The sequence below is a fragment of the Nomascus leucogenys genome, chromosome 12 (genome assembly GCF_006542625.1).
Source record: "Nomascus leucogenys isolate Asia chromosome 12, Asia_NLE_v1, whole genome shotgun sequence".
In the NCBI taxonomy this organism is placed as follows: domain Eukaryota; kingdom Metazoa; phylum Chordata; class Mammalia; order Primates; family Hylobatidae; genus Nomascus; species Nomascus leucogenys.
The window spans coordinates 39,290,955-39,304,254 of record NC_044392.1 but is presented as its reverse complement, the minus strand read 5'-3'; the positions used below and the strand labels follow the sequence as shown (position 1 = coordinate 39,304,254).

The 13,300-nt window shown below is 41.4% G+C and overlaps 1 protein-coding gene across 5 annotated transcripts in view; it reads left to right on the top strand.

Annotated features, from left to right (window-relative positions):
- The window catches only part of LOC101175742 (carboxyl-terminal PDZ ligand of neuronal nitric oxide synthase protein), a 364,946-nt gene that overhangs the window by 270,875 nt on the left and 80,771 nt on the right, over positions 1 to 13,300 (top strand). For 2 of the 5 annotated variants that reach the window (XM_030824048.1, XM_030824045.1), the window contains exon 2: positions 9,209 to 9,282. The exons of 2 other annotated variants lie outside the window; for them this stretch is intronic. In XM_030824048.1, the coding sequence (XP_030679908.1) occupies positions 9,209 to 9,282 (74 nt within the window). The remainder of the gene's footprint in view (positions 1 to 9,208; positions 9,283 to 13,300) is intronic. One more of the 5 variants, XM_030824046.1, reaches the window with a different exon arrangement.

Sequence of the window (13,300 nt, the reverse complement as noted above, 5' to 3'; positions counted from 1 at the left end):
TTTCCTGGCTGAGAACTGTGTTTACAATAAGTCCTTGCCCTCCAGTGAACTTTGTAAGCCCAGCACTTGCCTGGGCACCAGACACATGTAGTATGTTTTCAGTAATCGTGGTTGTTCACTAGCTGCTTGATTGAACATTATTTGTGTGTAATAATATCATTAAATTATGAGAAAATAAATACTTAGCAATTGGATCAAATGAAGTCTAGTTTGTTACCTTTATCATATTGTCTTCCCTCTTTTCCTGTCAATCTGCCAGTTTAAAAAGAAAGAAAAAAGGATGAGATCCTTTCTCAAATATAGGAAGGCTTCCATAAAAATTGCTAATTCCATAGTGTTAATTGTAGGATTTGTTCAGGTGACTGTAATTTCAGGCTCATTATACTAGTGTAGGCAGTGGCCAAATATAATCAACTCTCATTGAGATGTAAAAAACATCTTTTTGGTTATAATAACAAATATCTAAAAATGCTGTCATCTTGAACTGATGCCAACAGATAATGAATCTCAAATTCTTTATGAATCTTAGGTTGAATTTGTGATGTAAACCCAGTTACTAAGATAATTAGCTGTACTTTGATGTCTCTCAACCAGTACATTTTCTTCAACTCGCATCTAGGCTCGAGTAATTATCTTTTCCATGTATATATAATGATTAGTTATTATAATAGTGGAATCACGCTATAGCACCATTTGCTAGGGAGTGGAATCCTGAATAAGAAGGACTAGTCTTGAACTTCATCCAAGGGATTTTTCTAATAAAGGACTCAAAGGGCTTCAGTTTTATATGGTTTCTCTTATGAACCAATAACTCTGTTGGGATCCCCTAAGGCAACATTCTAAAAAGGCTCCACCATTTTCATTAACAAATATTAATTGTGTGTCTACCATGTTCAAGGATCTGCATAGGTTACATAAGGATATTAGATATGAACCCTTCCCTGCAAAATTATTCTTTGTCACTGTATGCACACATAGGTCTATTACAGGTTTCATAAGATTGCATTGTAGTTATTTATCTCTTTCCCCCATAGGTTGTTAGCTTTAGGGAGCAGGGGCCATGTCTTCCCTCAAATCTTATTTCATCTGTTTGGAAAAGTAGAAGACCAGAGGGAGCAAACTGATGTAAGTAATTACACACTAAGGTGATAATGAGAACAGCTAATAGTAATAGCTAACACTGATGTGGAGTACCTGCTATTGCCCAGGCCTTGTCTGATACATGTTTACACTTAACAAATCCTCACAACTGTCCTATTAGATAGATACCATTCTTATGATTGTTCAAAAGCAGATTGAGCAACTTGCCTGAATCTCAGATACTATCAGTGGTGAAGTCAAGGTTCGAAACTTGTCTTACTTAAATCCCAAGCAGGTTCTTTCCACTGCTCTGTTGCTGTATGTGTGAGTGATCTTTTTGGATCCCTTTGGATAATAACCACTCCATAGGAAATGCCTAATTAATTAAGCCAGAGTCTTTAACTCCTAACCTGTACTCTGTCATGGGTGTATTACATCACAGGGAAAGTATGTTCCTGCCCAAATAGTAGTGCTGGTTACTATGGAAACACAGAAGTCAGAACGAATTAAGAAAAGGAGGCACTCAGAATTATAGAACCAGAATTTAGGAGACTTAAAAAATGATTTGGCCTGATCCTCTAATTGATTAGATGTAGCAACAGGATAAGAGAAGTCTAGTGAATGTCCCTGGGACCCCCAGGTAGTTACTGACAGCCAGCGTGTGAATCTAGGCCCTAAACTTCATCCAGTCTTATTTCCACCATGCTGTGTTTCTTGGCCTTCTTTATTTTCTGCTACTTTAAAAACAGGCCTATTAGGAATTGTGAACATCGTGGGAGGATTTATTACTGCTTCAATTTTGAAATGCACGTTCCTATATCCATAGGTTATACCTGAAGGAGAGAGATAGCTTTATTTTCAGTATAATCCCATTCTATCTAGAAGCATGGAGAACTTGTCAAACTGAGTTTATATGGCCTTTGTAAGTTTTTTTTTTTTAAGTCACCACTGCTATTAGGTGCTTGAATAATGCTACATGAATAATGGTGAAGCTTGCAGGCTTTGTGATATGCCTACTGATAATTTCTAGTAGGGATAGGAAATGAATGTCAGTACAAATTTCTCCTCTACTTTAGCATTCCTGAGGAAGGGCTTCAAAGATGCCATATCCATTTCCACATGTCAGAAGGAGAAAGGACCACTGTGATAATTATTCCTGACTCTGTTTTCTCTTCTTGGAATGGTTCCAGGAAGAGCTACCTCTAAACCAGTTCCCATATAACATTCCTTGCCAGGAGCTTTTAGAATGATAAAGTGGCTGTGAATTTCCATGGAGGACTTGACATTTGCACTCAACAGATTAAGGAAAGAGAAGGTCCTATATCAAAGATGTGCTTACCCCATTCAGTGGTCTTACAAAAAGCATACAGAGCAAGCCCTTTATCCCCTTCCTCTGTGGAAAGCAAAGAACTTCCTGGCAGTGGACAGTGAAAGACTGATTTCATCATTTGGAGTTGCAGACCGTGGGACTGCAGGTAGAAGAGTTGGATTTTATTTATCACTGGACTAGGTGGCCTTGGAGGGAAATAAGTCAACTTCTCTGAGCCTCAGTGTTCACTTTTAAGTTAGAGACCAATTTTAGTAATCTAAAAGCGTTATATAGTTCTTTCCCTAAATGGAGGAAAGGACTTTTTCCCCCATATCAACTATGAGAATGAAAAATGAAGCAGATACAGATGACTTTCCTATATCTTTGCTTTCTCACCTTCTCACTTTCTGTGTTAGTCTAGGTCCTCTGAGAAGCAGATGCCAAGACACTGTTAAACGCCTGTGGGAGAGAAGGGGGAAGCATCTGAGAAAGGCTGGGAGGGCTGTCAGGCTGCAGGGAGGCCTGCCCCTGAGTGCAAGAGAGAGGGGAAGAAGAAAGGAAGGTTAGCAAAAGGCTCTTAGGCTGCAGTGCAGTCTGAGGAAGGCTTGGCAAGGTTTCAGGGTGTCCAGAAGCCAAAGTTGTCTGTCGGGTTCCCCACATCTCCCAGGGACGGGCCTGCCTTAGTATCCCTTCATTCTCAGTTACTGGCTGGAGCAGTCTGTGGAAAGCATAGCTCCTGAACCAACATGATGATGAATTTCAGAGTGCAGCAGCTGGGGCCTTTGGGTGCACCTCCCTGTAACTGGAGGTCTGTGGCATACACTCTATGATCACACCTTCCTTTCTCACTCCAGAAAATGTTTACCAACCGAGATATGAAGTTGAACCTTCCTTCAAGTTAAGCTACTCCCTCTGTCTCACTGACTTTTAAAAATATCCTGGAGTAAGGAATTCATAAACAAAGAGAAGAGGGGAAGGGAGGAGATGGCACAGAGAGAGAGACAGATTAATAAAACTCTAGTTTAGAGACCTCCTAAAAGGCTCAGCAGTGCCATGGGTGTCCTTAGCAGACACGGAGGGCACAGGAGTAAGAGAAAGGAGTTACACATATCCGTATTTAGAGTTGGGGCATGGCAGAATGCCAGACAGTTGCCCCTAGGACTAATTAATCTGCTCCACCAGGCACTCCCTCCCCACTCACATTTTTTTCTCCATTTGCTTTATTTCTGGAGTGAGTGAAGAGGCAGATCCTTGTCTCCTTGAGCATTTAGCATATTGGCCTCGCCATTGCTGCTGCTGCTACTGCTAGTGCTCCTGCTCCAGCGGGAGCCCTGCCTGAGCCTGGACTCATGGTGGAAGGAGGTTGAAGACCAGTCCTGCTGGTGCCCAGTGCTGCAGGTTCCGTGGGCTGTTTTTAGTAAACAAGCCTGTGAAGGGCTCCCTTACCCCAGAAGGCACTCAGAGAGGTGCTGACAGCTTTAGAGGTGTGTGTCCCCTCTTTTCCTCCTCTCTTTCTCTTCCTCTTTCCTTCCACTCCCATCTGAACTGAAAATGTCATTTCCTGGCATATCATGGAGACCACAGCTGATCCTAGACAGTGAGTAGCAAAACTGAAATTTCCCTCACACAGCTACCAAGACTCCAAGTCTTTATTTTCAAGGATTTTTTTTTAAAAGGAAAAAAATAAAAAGACTTCAAAGACAGTTAAACTGAGTTTGGCTGTAGTTATTGTTCAGTAATACATTCTGTCCTATCTATTTTTGAAGCCAACTTTGATTTATAATCCCATAGGTCTGGGAAATTTGTTTTTCTTCCTATTCTTCTTCTCATTTCAAATTTTTTTTTCTAATTGTTTTTCCTTAGAAGAGTATTTCCATATAGAAAAGTGAGGAGCTGGTTTGTTTGTGTTGTTTTGTTTTTTTCTTTGAAATACTTGCAAAACAGAGGCAATAAGAGACACGATTTCAGACCAAGAGACAGGAAGAATCAAATTGTTCTTGATTAAAGACATTGATGACAATCATAAAGTCATGTGAGATACGTGAAGCGGGGCCTCCCTCTAAGTTAAGCCATTCATTATATTGCATTGCCTATGAATTGTGCCAGAGTAGTGGAGTCAGCACTAGTCCAAACATCAGAGAATTTGTTTTTACTCTTGGCTGGGCTGCTAACAAGGAGTGACACTTTGCTTGAGTGACTACACTCCTCAGGGTATTATTTGAAAGAGGTGCAGTGTGGGAGGGGTGGAGACCCTTTAGTTCTAAAGTTCTTGGACTGTCATTCAGGCCTTGAGGAGATTGGGTTAAAAAGCTCCAACAGTGGCCGTGTGCGGTGGCTCACGCCTGTAATCCCAGCACTTTGGGAGGCTGAGGCGGGCGGATCACCTGAGGTTAGGAATTCAAGACCAACCTGGCCAACGCGGTGAAACCCCATCTCTACTAAAAATATAAAAATTAGCTGGGCATGGTGGTGAGTGCCTGTAGTCCCAGCTACTCGGGAGACTGAGGCAGGAGAATCGCTTGAACCCGGAAGGCTGAGCTTGCAGTGAGCGGAGATCGCGCCACTGCACTCCAGCCTGGTGACAGAGCGAGACTCTGTCTCAAAAACAAGAAAAGCTCCAACAGTATTTGCATTAGCTTCTTGAATAACCAAAACATTGGTGAGTCCCTGTTACTCCCCAAACCCATTGAGTTATCTTGATGATTCCTGATCTCTTCATAGATTTAATAATTTTCATCCAAGGATGAAGGTCTGTGAAGTGACAGGACTAGATTTTAATGAGATCTTCAGAAAAGGAAAATTAGTAAGTGGTGAAAAGATCTTTGTGGTTTTCTCCCTTTCAGGACATTGTATATGGGTGCTGGGACCTCTTTTAAAAGTAAAGTATGTTTTGGCTTCTGTAGACCCTGCCAATGCTCATTCTTATTAAATTAACCCAAGGGGCCCTGGGAGGTTCTCTGTCCTCCTATTCATATCTGCCAGAGAAAGAAAATAGTTGTTCTGTATTATTTGCCTCATTATTCTTTCCTTTTAATGAATGTCTTAGTTACATTCTATAGAATTGCCGAGAAGAGTCTTGCCCAGGTTAGCTTTGATAAAGGAGGCACATAGCAAGGCTTGGAGAAACATGAACTGGCGCCCGATGCATCCTCTCCCTCAGTGTTGCTGCCAGTATGAGTGGAAATAGAGTCACAGGTCACAAAAACTGTCCACCATTACTGGGGCTCAACCTAGACTCCACTTAGGATTTGATATTCCCCAAAGAAAGGAATTGATTGGGTCTTTTTATCATAGAGCTCAATGACTGGTGATTTAATGCCAGCCCCTTGCTGGCTCCCATGGTCAGTCAGGTGGGGATCCTGACCCCAGACAGTCATGGCCAGATTAGCACAGTTGGCTTCCTCAGATGCATGCAGCATAAACCAAATCACCCTCGTTCAGACCCTCTTTGGGGCTGCTTTCCTCAGAAGGGAACAGGACATGTGGCTGGTTGGGGTTTCACAGCCTCTTTGGTGTATTGGGTCATTGGTTCCTCTCAGTCACTTTGAAAATCACACCAGAGCTGCAAGGACTGTTGGGAGCAGACTATCCTGATGGTAAGAGCATGAGAGAAGTGAAGATGCATTCTCTCAGGAGCAAAGCACGTCTGCTGATGCCCCACCAAGTGTTTAAGCCACCTCAGCCACTTCCTGACTATGCTGAGGTGGGCCCTGGCCTGAGACAGGGGTTAACGGGCCCGTGGTCAGTTGGCTGTCTTTGAAATGTCAGGGGACCTCCCTGTGCCAGGCCTGAGACTACAGAGGAGTGTGTGGTGTGTGAAAGAGACCTTCCGGTTGAGGATTTCAGTCCAGTCTTTCTTTGGTGTATAGCAGTGGCTCTCAACCCTAGGGTCGCATCAGAACCACTTGAAATGTTTGTTAAAGCTACAGATTATGGGGCCTCACCTCTGACCCACTGTATTCATGTCTCTCAAGAGGTGGAGCTGAGGCAACTGTAGTTTAAAAAAAAAAAAAAATGATAGATATAGGAACCAGACTTTTGCTTCTGGGAAGACCAAGTAGATGCACTTTACCCTATTCCTCCTGCTAAGTACAGCTGAAAACCCTAGACATTATATATAAAATCAACATCAGAAGATTATGAGAGGGGGAGAGAGGGCAGCCTGGCTAGGAACCTAGGGACTCACAAATTACATAGTTGTGAATTCCCTGGGTTTCTTTTCACCTCATATATCCCAGATGCAGAGCTGAAGAAGCTGGCAACTCACACATGCAAGTGGGAACAGGCATAAAAGCCCCAACAAAAGCCTGCTCTCTCCAGCCAAAGAGGAGAAAAGGGGCAGCATAACAAGGCAGAAAACTGTCCACAATAACCACTCTCTTCCAGCCAAACAATCCACGGAAGACCAGCCTCACTGCCACCCAGGCCCTGGTAATGAGTGTCCCACACCACCCTTCTCGCTCCTGTTTCCCATATGGTGTCTGTGGAGAAGCCACACTTCCACCACTGACCTGCAGTCATGAAGCCACTGACTGTGCATGTTGTCAGCGGATGCCATGTGGGAACTCCAAGGCACTCCTACCCCAACAAACCAGGGTGGTGTAATTGGAAGCCCAGTGGGGACCTAGAACTCCCACCTATACCCAGCAGTAATGAGGATCAGCAGAGGCCGAGTGGGAACCCAGCCTTAACTCCCTTCTGGGGTAATAAGGTGGCATCTACTCCTTCCCCTATTTAGTGTCACAGTAAGATAGTGAATGCAGAAAGTTTAAATAACATCTAGAGTCTTACAATACTCAAAATGTCTAGGCTCCAGTTGAAAATCACTCACTATACCAGGAATGAGGAAAATCTCAACTTCTGTGAAAAAAAGACAATCAATTGGTGCTAACACCAAGATAACAGAGATGTTAGAATTATCTGACAAAGATTTTGAGAGAGCCATCACAAAAATGCTTCCATGAGCAGCTACAAAAACTCTTAAAACAAATGAAAAAGTAGAGTCTCAGCAAAGAAAAAGAAATAAATAACCAAATAGAGATATTAGAACTGAAAAATATAATAGCTAAAATAAACTCAGTAGATGGACTCCACAGCTTCATAAACATTGCTAACTGCATTAAATTAAAAGTGCAGGTAGAATATGTGGTCATGGCTATAGATGTGACTTAATTTAATATGTCATAAAGATTTTGCCCTGAGATCAAACCATCTTTTAAGCATATTATTGTATTTTGCTGTTTGAAGGACTACTATAGAGAACAATGATATTGGATGTTTACAATATGCATGCAGATATTTGGACTTTAACTCTGAAGAATTTCAGTGCATCAGTTGGAAACTAGCCTAATGTGTGCTCATTATGAGATCATTTAAAAAGTGCTATAAACCAGTCTGCTGGGTTAGGAGGAGTATCATGGCTGGAACATTAAAAGGCTGTGTCTCTGTGTGGCTGGAACATTAAAAGGCTGTGTCTCTATACCATGCTGATCAGGGATCCAGTTCTTTTTACCCAGGTTTGGGGGGATCGCTGGTAAGTAGAATACATACAAAGAAAATTCACTATGGTAGCAGGTAGTCTGGGAAACTTATCTAGTGAGGGATGTTTACAAAACCTGGGATTATTTAGTATAAAAATGTTCTGGACTTGCTCTGTTTATGTATTTGAAGGGGTTCTTGCTTAGAAAAGAGACCAGTCTCCTTCTTTGTTGCTTCAAATAGGTAATTCATATATTAAAATTCTATAGGGTAGTCAGTAGCAATTATAGGAAGGTATCTTTTTAAAAAAATATTTAGTTTTTGGCTGTAACTGAAGTTTTGTTGTCTATAAAACAGTTTGATATTGGATGTTTTTGGATGTTTTTAAACCAGTCTAAAATCCACCTCTATGGATTGTATTGGTGTTTAATCAAAATTCAGGGATTAAATGGCGTGTGTGTGTGTGTGTGTGTGTATGTTTGTCTGTGTGTGCACGTGCATATGTAGTATGGTGTTTGGGTAAAGCTGCTGACAGCGCTTCTTCCTAATGTCACTGTAAGAGCCTGACATGATCTCCCCTAGTCCCTGGTGGGGGCCTAACAAGCTCCAAAGCCCAGTATGTTTAGAGAGTGGACACCCTGTGCATTATCTCTGAGAAATCCACATAGCTAAAAGCATTCAGTTAATCCACTGTATACCCTTGCCCTTTCCCCCATCTTGAGTCCTTCTTTCACAGACGAATGTGTTCTTCCCTTATTTCCCTGGACAGCAACGTCTCTCTGACAAAGGCCGATGAAGGTAGAGCAGGATTCTCCATCCCTGCACCTGGAGGGTGGACCTGAGGGGGTGTAGTTGGCCGCTGACCGTAATGTCCCCCCACACTGGGGTGCTTCTCATCTCAGCAAGCACTGCAATTGAATCCACTCTCCTCCAACTCCTCATCCCTAGCTTAGAGGGTCTCTTTTGTGTTCACCGTAAGTTAGGTTTACAGCCAGAATGAATAGCCTCTTAGGGGTCACTCTGCAAACGTACTGATTAACCTACCTGGCTTGTCTGGAGCTCCACACTATGTCCCACTTCACCCCTGAGTTCCCTAAGGACTTCTTGGCTTCTGCCTACCCTCTGAGCCCTGGAGAGGCACTCTCCTAAAGTGCTTGGAGGAAACTGATCAGACTAGACACTTGACATTTTCCACTCGTCGTTTTGGAGCAATCAACTCCAGGCCTCTTAGAGGGAAAAAGTCACGTCAGGAGCAAAATGCATGTGTTTGTATAAGTATGCATAGCTCAGTGTGTACCCTGGTCCTGTAACTGAGGACAAGCCTAACTTATTCATTTACAGCTTCTTTTATTGCAGAAAAAGGAATGGACGTGGGATGAGAGCAAGATGCTGGTGATGCAGGACCCCATCTACAGGTAAGAGCCCAGTCCAGCCCCCAAGGTATCACTGAGCCCTAGAGTCCCCCTGCCTTCTCCTACAGATACCTGTCAGGCTGGTAGATCCAGGCAAATTTAAATAAACTCCTATGCTTTTCCCTTCTGAGACCTGTTGCTTCCATTAGATGTGAGTACAAGAAGTAAATCTGCCTTATCATTCTGGTCATGCTTGATTGCATTAAGGAAGCTATGAAGTATTTCTGCTTGATGTTTAATTTAAACCTCTCAGTTGTAACTGGAGACCTTTTAAATTTGTGCTAGCATTGTCCTAACTGAAATTCTAAAATTGCATATATATTGATCAAAATAAGAAAACTGGATTATTCCATCACCCTCTGCTAACAATTTCCCACAGTTATCTCTTCCACCTCTCTACCCCTTCAGAAACTGAGCATAGTAATAAGAGCTTTGTTATCATGCAGGAATCGAAAGTCACAAATGTGTCTCCAGGTCTGAATGCTTTTGTCTCCCCAAAATTTGTATGTTGAAATCCTAACCCCCAAGATGATGGAATTAGGAGTTGAAACCTTTGGGGGTGATTAAGTCATGAGGGTGGGGCCCTCATGTTTGGGATTAGTGACCTTATTTTATAAAAAGAGGCCCCAGAAAACTAGCTAGCCCCATGGTAACGTCTTTCCCCTATGGGAAGACACAGCTTGAAGGCGGGCCCTCACTAGATGCCGAATCTGCCAGCACCTTAATCTTAAACTTCCCAGACTCCGGGACTGTGAAAAATAAACTATTATTTATAAGCCAGCCAGTTTCTGGTATTTATTATAGCAGACCAAACTGACACACACCCAGAAATTGCTTTTACAAGGAGACTGGTATGATTCCTCTAGAGATTAGATGGCTGCCAGCCATGTGTCTTGTCCTAGGCAGAAGAATATATCAGATAGCAAGAACATATAGAAAGCCAGGCTCTCCCAGGAACCATGGCAGGACTCGAGTCATGGGTGTCATTCTTGTGTCCCGGATCTCTGCAGACTAAGCCCCACCTCCTTCCTGTTTTCCTCATTGGGAGAATGGCCATTCCTTTAGGAATTTGGGGACCTAGATTTAGGTTTTGATTTTGTCTACTCTCAAATTATTGCCATGCTTTTGTTGACAAAGTGGATAAGGGTTGGAACTCAACGTGTGAAGTTGGCAGCATGGTGGCCCTGCCTTTTAAAGAGCAGATGCTTGTGAAATGGAATGGCCATTCATCCAAACAATGTGCAGGTGTGAAATACTCATGCCAGGTACTGTGCTAGGTAATTTCACCGATTACTAAACTAAATGAGTGGCAGTCCCTTGTTCTCAGGGAGTTTTAGACTAGTGGGAAATAGACAAGTTATTGAGGTATAAGATAGTATGTCTGACAAAATGAATTTCTGCCTCTGTGTCCTGTAGTACTGTTTAATGTTTTTTGAAATAATTGTTATAGTGTTTCTGTTACTTTTTTAAAAAACAAATGTCAATTTTTTGCCACTAGCCTGTTAGGCTCTTGAGGGAAAAATCTATGCCCTTCTACTCACTTTTGTATCTCTAGCGCCAAACCTGTGTCTGGCCCAAACGAAGCACTTAATAAATGTGCAATGGGTGGATGGATAAATGCATTGAATTAATATCTGAAAATTAACATAAGTGTTATGGTGATTCACCGAAGGGAACAATTACCTTCTACTTGAGTGATGAGAAAAGGCTTTAAGAAACAGATTGCATCAGAAGCTGGCTTGAAGAATGTGAATGGGCAGGCCCCTATGATATGCATTTTTGTAAAAGGAAGAGTTTCTTGGCTTTATTTTCTTAATGCTGGCATCATATATGGAAAAAAGTGACCTCCTTACGGATGCTGATCATGAGTGAGTTCTGCCTTTTGCTGGTTGAAAGAAAGGACTTTCCCCAAAGTTTTCACATGTCCAAGTAAGCTGCTGACTTTGCTTATTTTTAACAGCTTCATTGAGGTATAATTGGCATGCAAAAATCAAACATATTTAAAGTTGAATAACTTGGTGAATAAATCTCAGTCAAGATGGTGAACATATCTATCACCCTAAAAGTTTCCTTGTGCTTTTTTGTAACCCTTCCCTCCTCATTTCTCTCCCACTTCATCCCCAGTCTCAATCCCCACATCCCCAAGCTACCACGATCTCCTTTCTGTTATTGATGAGTTTGCATTTTCTAGAATTTTGTGTAAATTGAATCAACAGTATATCCTCTTTTTTGGGAGGAGCTGGCTTCTTTCACTCAGCATAATTTATTTTGAGATTCATTCCTTGTCATAGCATGTATCAGCAGTTCATCCCTTTTCATTACAGATCAATGATCTGTTTTATAGGTATATCACAGCTTGTCTAACCATTCATGTGTTCATGGACATTTGGTGGTTTCCGGTTTGGGCTTATTACTATTAAAGGATCTATGAATGTTCGTGTAATGAACATCATATGTTTATTATGTCATTATGTTCAAGTCTTTGCGTGGACATATGCTTTTATTTCTTGGGTAAATACCCAGGAACAGAATGCTGAGTCATATGATAGGTATACATTTAGCTTTTAAAGAAATTGCCAGATTTCTTTCTAAAGGGATACCACCAGTGGTGTACAAAAGTCCCAATTCCTCCATATCTGCCAACATCCAGTATTGTCAGTCCTTTTAATTTTAGCTCTTCAAATATGTGTTTATTAATATCTCATTGTGATTTTAATTTGCATTTTCCTAATGACTAATATAAATATCATCTTTTTGTTGTTTTGAGACAGGGTCTTACTCTGTCACCCAGGCTGGAGTACCAGTGGTGTAATCACGGCTCACTGCAGCTTTAACCTTCTGGGCTCAAGCAATTCCCTCACCTCAGCCTTCTGGGTAGCTGGGACTACAGATGTGCACCATCATACCCAGCTAATTTTTAAATTTTTTGCAGAGACAGGGCCTCACTATGTTGCCCAGGCTGGTCTTGAACTGCTGAGCTCAAGCGAACCATTCACCGCAGCCTCCCATAGTGCTGGATTATAGACGTGAGCCACTGCACTCAGCCTTCTCTTGATCTTACATGCCGTTTGTATATATATTTTTAAGCATCTGTTCAAATCTTTAGCCCATTTTGTTTTCATAATCTTGAGAGTTCTTTATAAATTATGGATGTAAGAGTTTTTATCAAATATATGGTTTACAAACATTTTCTCCAAGTCTGGCTTGTCTTTTTTTTTTTCATAGTGTCTTTTAAAGAGCAAAAGTTTTAAATTCTGATGGAGTCCAATTTGTCAATTTTTAAAATTTTATTGATTATGCTTTTGGTGTCATAACTAAGAAATCTGCACCTAACTCAAGGTCACAAAGATTTTTCTGTTTTCTTCTAAAGCATGAAGTTTAAATTTAAGTTTTATGTTTATGTGTATGATCCAAGTTGATTCAATTTTTTATGTGGTATGAGGAATGGATTAAAGTTCCTCCTCCTCCTCCTCTTCCTTCTCTCTTCCTTCTCTCTGTTCCTCTCTCTTTTCCTCCCTTTCTGCAAAGGGATGTCCAGTTGTTCTAGCCCTGTTTGTTGAAAAGACTGTTCTTTCTCCACTCTCCACTATAGTGCCTTTGCTAAACATCAGTTATCCATATCTGTGAGGTTTATTTCTGGACTCTTTGTTCTATTTGTCTAATTGTCTGTCTTGACGCTAGTACCACACTGTCTTGATTACCATAGTTTAATAATTCTTGAAATCAGGTAGTAATAGTCTTCTTTCTTTTTTAAAAAAGTTTTTTTATTCAATTAGTTTTAGTATAGTATGTCTTTTCCCACCCATTCACTTTTAGGAAGAAATATTAGGGGGAATGGGGAACGCCAAATACATTTTAAATGTTATATGCATTTTTCTTTGGCCTCAAAACTCACACTGTAGGCTCTCTGATTGTTGATAGTCTTGTGGATGTCTTTCTAGTCTATCAAAATTTAGCAACTTGTGTTTAAAAACAAAGAAATAAACTTTAGTCCCTGTGTTTTCAGTGTCGTGGGTACTTT